We start from the raw sequence: 7848 nt of genomic DNA, 5'->3' as shown, positions 1-7848 counted from the left end.
TTAAGCTTCTTAGTGCCGTGCTTTAACCTGCTGCGCCACCAGGGAGGGCCAGTACTGAATTTTTTGAGAAGATTAGATGGTTTCCTTCCCTGGCAGTAGTGATGAGTTTCCGTTGCCTTTGCTTTGTGGCACCAACTATGTAGGTGCTGGCTCCTTGAAGCAGGCATGCACATTGGCATTCGCTCCCCACCTTTGTTGAGCTCTGAAAGCATGCTGGTCACAGGGGCAGGGGGCTGGGTGCCCCCACGAGACTCTGGAGTCTGGGAAGGGACACAGGGTGTGTGCTCTGAGATGCTCCTCGGACAGCGCCTGCAGGAGCCATGTATGGCCAGTAGCTGGGGTTACAGAGTAGGTGCTCTGCAGTTTTTGTGAAGGAACGAATGTGTGATCTGACTAAGCCTAGTGGAGGAGTTCAGGAATTCCCTGTCCAGTAAGTACCAGTGTTCTCACCGAGGAATTAAAAACACCAACCACGGCGATGTCAAGATTAACGTGTTGCCCTATGAAAAAAATTTCAGAAATGATTATTTACTAAAGGGTATACTTCTTTTTTTCTTTGTTGTGTTTTTAATGAAGAAATTTTTTTCTGTGGAGGTAGTATTGGCTTACGACAGTGCATATGCCTCAGAGGTCCAGGATCGCACTCTTTGGATGTGTGTGAACGCGTACACCCACCACCAAAACATCGCAGTCCTCCCCATCTGACCCCTGTGCTTCCTCCTCCTCCTCCCTCTCCCCCATCCTGAGCCCTATGCGGGCTTCAGCTTGTGACCATGGAGATGGCACCGGAAGGGGTTATGCTAAACAAAATAAGTGAGAAGGAGAAAGGCAAGTACTGGATGGTTAAACTTACATGTGGAGTATAGAGAAGCCACATGGTCAGGCATAACCACACCAACAACAAACCCTAGAGATTTGACATTTCTTTTCTGATATGTCACCTATTAACTATTATTTTTCAAATTCTTTCTAGTTGATTGTTGGAATTTTGGCCTTAGTGAGTGGACTGCTAGCAGTAAAGCTTCCCGAAACCCTCGGAAAGCCTCTTACAACTACGTGGGAGGAGGCCGTCAACCTGCATGAAAGAAAAGATACCAGTTCAAGCAAATTGTTTCCCATATCCAACAATACTGAGTTGGAAAAAATAGAAGCGATTAATTCACGGGGCCCTGGCCTTCGTGAATAGGTGCCTACTTTATTCACCCATGTGCCTTCCAGCCCTACCTCGCTTACTCAGTGTCTTTGTTAGAAGAGTATCATTCTCTTCTCCTACACGTTGTTTATATGTCTTTTTCAGTTTTTTTTTTTAAAAAGTGTTAAAACAATAGTTTTGTAAAAGTCAAGGAAATAAAAGCCAGGCTGAGGATTCTCATGTTTTGCACAGCTTTCCTTTTGCTGCAAAATGTTTTTCCATGTCTGTTCTTTAACATCACTGATTCGCAAGCTTTCCCTGCTACCGCAGGCCTGGAGGAGCATCACATCTCCTCAGGATCCCCTCCTGCAGGGGCTGGGGTGGGTCTTCCCTCAGGGACTGTGTGCTGAGAAGAGGGGAGCAAACCGGTAACAGGGTTTGAGAATCGCAGCTCTAAATCAAGTTTTATTTAGAAATGCCCTGTCAAAAAAAAAAAAAAAAAGAATGTTTGTCCTCCTAATTTAACCATTAAAACTAGAGCCACAAAAAGATATTTTGCCTCCCCCGACACCCACAGGCTGACAAACATGCTTGTGTTTGATCTCGTAGCTAAGGAACAGGAATGCGAGGGTCCAGGAATGACTTTTTCTGGATTGACATTCTTTTACATTTCTTACATTACCAAATTCTCGTCATAAGTCTCTTTTGCAGCACAGAGAAGCGGTGGCATTTTAGTCTGTTGTAAAATGCAGTCATTTTAAGTTTTCAGATCATCCAGGAAATTGGCTTTAAGTACTGAGCAGATCTGTTGCCAGTGTAAGGGAAAAAAAAAGATTAAGTATTCTTGTCTTTTTGAAAACTGATAGATTTATTTTTTTTTAAGAACTAAATTTTTTCCCACAACTCTACTTAAAACCATCATTTACAAATATCATTTAATGCCTGGGACACTTCAACTGCAAAATTATATCATAATTTTTTCCTTAGAAAATGCTGTTTCACGTTTATGACAAATTTCCCATAGGTTTGGGGTTTTTCTTTACTGTGTTTTGTCCTAAGTTCATTATTTTTTTCTTTGCACTTCAAATTTAGTCTTGGAAATGACTGATTTCCAGTGCGTTTGAATCAATGAAATATTGGTATTACCGCAGAGGCAAGTTAAAAAGAAGATTGAGATAATTATATACATGTCACTTAAAATGTGTTGGAAAGGTGATCAAAGGAGGGATTTGACCTGAATTACTGAGACATTTTATATTAATTCAGGCCAAATTCCTCCTAGATAATTGCTCAGCTCTTCATTTGGTCTTTCCACTTAGAAAATAAAAAATAAAGCCAAAACCTTCCTCTGCTTGTAAAATAAAAAAAAGGAAACAGACTATAAGAAGAAAGGAGGGAGGCATTTCTTTATCTTTTTCACTTTTCTTAATTTGTAACCTGGTTTTCTACCGTCACTTAATTTTTTCTTTTTAATTAATATTTGGTACTTTCCTGACTTTTAAAAATGTTCTGTATTAGTTCATTCTGCCATAACAGAATACTGCTTAATAAGCTCTCGAAAATGACAAGAGGAGCATCTTTTAAGAAGTTTGTGAAAGTTCAATAATGGAAGCCAGGTTTATGGTAATTCCCACACCTATTGCCTGGGAGTTGTGGTCCATGTCTTTTTTTCTTTTTAAGATTTATTTATTCATGCTTACAGAACTGGGATACAAGTCAGAGATATGGTGGGTGAGAAGATAAACCACAGAACAGACAGACTGACAAAGTACACTGCTGAGGGGAGCTGCGGGTGGGCCAGGAGCGGTCTGCTGCGCCATGTGGCTCAGCTCCTGGCCGGGGATCAAACTTGTGCTGCAGTGGCTTTGGAGAACTTCATAATGCGGTGCTTTAACCTGTTGCACCACCAGGGAGAGCCCGGGGGTCCATATCTTAATCAAGTTTGCCCTAAGGTAGCAATGACCATTCATTTTATCTCTAAAGGCCACACTGTACTAACATTTACTGACATCTTCTACTTCTATAAGAAAATTCATTTCACTCACTCATCCCTTGCCTCTCTCTGGCAGGGATGAGGAACAAAGCTAGGGATTTTCCTTATATGTTCCAAGTTAAACCCTTCATCACACTTGCAGCGTGCCTTGGACGGAGCAACTGCTCTGTAAATATTTTTTGATTGATTTTATATATGTATATATAGAAAGCTATCAAATCAATACATATATATAGAAAGCTATCAAATATCTACATACATATATGTAGCTATATAAATATTTACACACACACACACACCTGGAGTCCTAATTTATTCATCTATAGAATGGGGACAGTAATAAAATTACCTCCCTTATAGGATGGATGTTTCTATGGTATCTTGCAGACATCTAGTACACATTTCATGCTAACTACATATTTGTTACAATATTAGTATTATTTTAGTATTATTTGGATACATTAAACTGCCTCCCTAGAAATCAACTTGTTGGTTTAAAGTGTCCCTGGTGGCTCAAAGGGTTAAGTCTCAGCACTAGGAAGTTATCCACAGCCAGTGCAGCTCAATCTCTGACCAGGGAGGTGACCCCCATGGCGCAGCAGGCCCTCCTGTCTCACCAGCTGCTCCCCACAGCAGTGTATTTCAGTAGACCCACCTATTCTGCTCCTCGCTCTCTCTCTCTGGTGAATCCTCTCACTCCTCCACCCTGCACCTCTGGCCTCCACCCCTGCTCTTGCAATGAATAAATAAATAAATAAAATCTTTTAAAAAATGTGTCTAGCACAAAGTGGACCCCTAGTTTCCTTCTTGGAACAAATGGGTTTAAGAACTGCAAGGCTTTTATTCTAGATTATCTCTGGAGTCATTGTTCCAGCAGTAATTAGGTCATCATCCTAGTAACCAACAACGGCATCTGCCCCTACCCCCAGCAGCTGACGCAGTAGAGCCAAGCTCCAGCGGGAAACAGCAACTAGTTCTGAGCAGCCGAGTGAGGAAACCAGCGTTTGCTTCCAGCTGGCACTTGTTGGAATTTGGACAGGTTCACCCGTTATTTCTACCTACAGATCAGCTGGAAAAATCCCAAGTTGATGGGGAGTGGGAAGGTTTATAAACTAGAAAGCAAAGGGTGCAAAGGGTGTGTCAGCTCCCTGGGGCTTGGCAGAGTCACAGCCCACAGCGCTGCCACGGAGAGGTCACTGGCTCCCTTCCTCCGGGGAATGAGTGACGGAGACACAGGCGTATGGGCCAGCGGAGAATAAGGTTAGAGGCAATGTCTTTAATGAACTCCCCAATGGGAAGCAGTTTTTCTGTCTCTCGGGGCACTAGGCCAACCAATCACTGAGAAACAAGTGTCAGAGCCAGGCCTTCTGCGGGTTCCAACGCTGCTTTGCGGAGGCGACAGGCACTTGAATTCTCCTGCTGGCAGGTCAGGGGCCATTCTGGGCATAACTCTGTGAGTGTGTGTGGGTATTTTAATGGGATTAAGTGATCCTCAGCTCACTGAGGAGAGGTGAGGGTGCCCTTACCTTCTGGCTCATGCCTCTCCTCCCTGGCAGCTGGTTGTTATTAGCCACAGGTTATTTTTTTTTTTCCCTTTTAACTTGTCAGAGCTATTTTAAGAGGTTGCTGGGCAGGGGAGCTGAAGTGCAAACAAAAGCCAGATCAGGGACCAGGCCGCCTTCTCACTCCGGGACACCTGTGTGGGGCTGAGTTCAATAGGCTGCTGCCACCAGCTGTCTTTCTTGCGCTGCTTGTCCCTCTGCCCTGTAATCCGGCTGCTTCTTAGCCCACCAGTCCATTGGCAAACAATCAGATCAATCCCGGGCTGAGGAAATGCTTGAGAACTAGAAATGACTGGTTAGAGATTATTAGAGAACTTTCCAAGTTGTTTTTTAAAGATTTATTTATTTATGCATATAGAACTGGGGTACAGGCCAGAACTGGGGAGCAGAGGCGGTGAGAGGATTCACGAGCGACAGAGGGGGGAGCAGAACAGGCAGATTGATGAAGTACACTGCTGAGGGGAGCAGCGGGTGGGCCAGGAGAGGTCTGCGGTGCCATGTGGATCACCTCCAGGTCAGGGGATCGAACTCTCCCTGAAGTGGCCACAGCCAGCTTCACAGTGCAGTGCTCCAATCTGCTGCGCCACCAGGGAGGCCACTGGAGAACTTTAAAGAATCGCAGTGCAAAGAACCTTACATGTAGATGGCCATGATTTGTCCCCCATGACGTGATGCCCTGGCTCCTGCCAGTGACAAAGGGCAGGTTACAGCCTGGCTTAGCCCAGGAAGCTGGCCTGTAGACCTGCCCACTTGGGATCTAATGGCTGAAGTTTCAACCTGAGACCTACAGAGAGGAGTAGAGCAGGAGCAGAAGTGGAACAAATCAGGGAAGCCATGTGGACCTGCTCCGTGGGCCCTGCCCTAGGCAACATGGCAGAAGAGGGCTGGGCTTTTGGCCCTCTAGTTCCCACATTGAGGGCCGGTGTCAGGATGCCTGGCCTCCTGGGAGTCTGCCCTCTGCACTGCCACACGGCCTCTCAAGAAGAGTCCCCTTTCTGAGGCCACCTTAGAGGGCCTCTCTTATTTACAGGCTAAGGGAGCTAATAAAAGAACTCACTGGGCCTGGTTCACAAAGTAGGTGAGGCTAGGAGGCCATGGATGGCTCTCCAGGTTCCAGAATCAGCGTGAGTTCACAGAGGCATCCAGCTCTTCTCTAGAAAGTCTGTTCTTCAAAGGTGGTGGGAGGAGTGGTTGTTCCAGGAATGGAGTGGGTGGGGGTTGGGGGATGGGGAGAAGGCAGAGACTGAGGCAGGGAAGGGAGGAGAATCAGATTCTAGTTAGAATCAGTTTCTAGTTAATTATCACACTGTGATAATTAAAAGCCAGTTTGGGAGCAGGAAGAGCTGAGTTCTCACCTGCCCGTGGGTCATGTCCTCTCAGTGGCTGCTCCTGGGGTGATGTGTGGAAGCAGAGATGGTAACTCTGCGGTCATTTCAGTCTTCCTGACATTGCCAACCTCTCCTACTTATACTGACAGGGAGAGTGGTTTAGGAGAGACTAGAAATGTGTAGAAATCTTCCCCCCAATCAAACTTACTGACCCGTTGTGTATTCTCAAAGTAACTCCAGGCTGACTTTGCACTACTGTCTAAAACTCCATTGAGACCTTTTTGCCCACTTCCCACTATCTAGTGGGAAAATGCTGACAGGCTGGCTCTAACATTGAGAGGCTGTGGACTTAAGGCTGGAACATACAGGGGGCCCAAGCTTTGTGCCGGGTGGAGTAACCCTTGCTGCCAGGTTTACTGCCTGCCCTTTCCTTTCCCACAGGCCTATGGAGACAGCACGGATTGCAGTTGTGGGTGCAGGTGTGATGGGGCTGTCTACTGCTGTGTGCATTTCTAGAATGGTCCCACAATGCTCCATTACAGTCATTTCAGACAAGTTTACTCCTGATACTACGAGTGATGTGGCAGCTGGAATGCTTATTCCTCATGCTTATCCAGGTGAGAAGGCTATGTCAGATACGAAAGATGTTACATAGAATGATTTAATGGAATTCTATGGACAAAGACAACTGGATGCATATAGATAGAATGTGCAGATTTAATAAACACCCTACAGGCTCACCTGCTGGGAAACACTCACACAGTGGTACAAAAACAACTCCTAAATCGTCTCAGTTAAAAGACACTACTTGTCGATTAAGCATTAGCAAGGCTTCTGCTCATCATCCAGGGCCTTCACCTGTTGGAACAGTTTCAGACTTGAGTGTGCTTGGTGTTACTGCCTTGGGGAAAGGATCTCTGGCTGGTTTTGCCTCAGCAATGACACTTGGACCCAGGAACGATGTTAGCCTCTGTGGAAGAGAGCTCCCGTGAGCTGGTCACTGGCACCTTCTCAGAAGGAAGCCAGGAGCTCTCCTGTGAAGCTCCCAGAAGGGGTAACCAGAAGCACTGTGGGAATGGCACAAATGGCTAATGCACTCGGCAACACCCAAGGCTTTTCACTGACACCAGTGATGGTCATCAAGTCAGAAATTACTTACAACGGGATTAAAATGATCCTAAATTCTAACCAATGTGAACACAATCAGTCAATATGAGTATGTATGTAGGTCTGATGATGCACTGACTTTTAACACATGTACACACTGTCCACTTTGTATTTTTTACATAAAACCAGAGGAGGATTAAATAGAAACTTGGCAGCAAATGAGGTTTATACTCACTTCTTGTTTCTACTCACTTCTTGTCTCTTCCTCCTTGTGTCTACTCTTTTATCACCATTAGTTTTAGTTTTTACTTCTTTATTAAAGTTACACATGCATATAGTTTAAGTAAATGGTCACAAGATTTATTTCAAAACCCCACAATCTGGACTATGAAACTTGTCGTTGGATTCATGTTCTTCAGTTCTAGGAGTAATCTTCGAGTTACTGTTATTGACACCTTCCTTTGATGTCGGTCTCCCTGGGGTCATTATTATACTGGACCTTCTGGATTGGTTCTCAACTCTCAGCGTTTCTCCCCTCTACCCTTCCTATTTTTATCGCTTTCCTTTTTTATTATACTTCCTGGGAGATTTTTATCAATTCTGTTGATTTTTTTCCTTTACTTCTGTGGTACCCTTTTTAGTATTCCAAAGTTCTTTTCTTTGTTTTCCAAATTTCCCTTTGTTATGACATCTTTTTAAAAAAGATTTATATATATATATATATAT

At 44.5% G+C, this 7848-nt stretch overlaps 2 protein-coding genes across 2 annotated transcripts in view; both read left to right on the top strand.

The window, feature by feature from the left end:
* Positions 1–1186, top strand: part of SLC22A16 (solute carrier family 22 (organic cation/carnitine transporter), member 16) — a 22160-nt gene extending 20974 nt beyond the window's left edge. The window contains exon 8 of the mRNA XM_004674085.1: positions 974–1186. Within this exon, the coding sequence (XP_004674142.1) occupies positions 974–1186 (213 nt within the window). The remainder of the gene's footprint in view (positions 1–973) is intronic.
* DDO (D-aspartate oxidase) overlaps positions 1–7848 on the top strand; it is a 25406-nt gene that overhangs the window by 4405 nt on the left and 13153 nt on the right. The window contains exon 2 of the mRNA XM_004673764.2: positions 6457–6632. Coding sequence (XP_004673821.1) covers positions 6461–6632 — 172 coding nt within the window. The 5' untranslated portion in view covers positions 6457–6460. The remainder of the gene's footprint in view (positions 1–6456; positions 6633–7848) is intronic.

Source organism: Condylura cristata, unplaced genomic scaffold (genome assembly GCF_000260355.1).
Source record: "Condylura cristata isolate star-nosed mole 26May11 unplaced genomic scaffold, ConCri1.0 scaffold00001, whole genome shotgun sequence".
Classification (NCBI taxonomy): Eukaryota; Metazoa; Chordata; class Mammalia; order Eulipotyphla; family Talpidae; genus Condylura; species Condylura cristata.
Note: the sequence above shows the minus strand (reverse complement) of the source record. Positions and strands in the feature narration are given on the sequence as shown.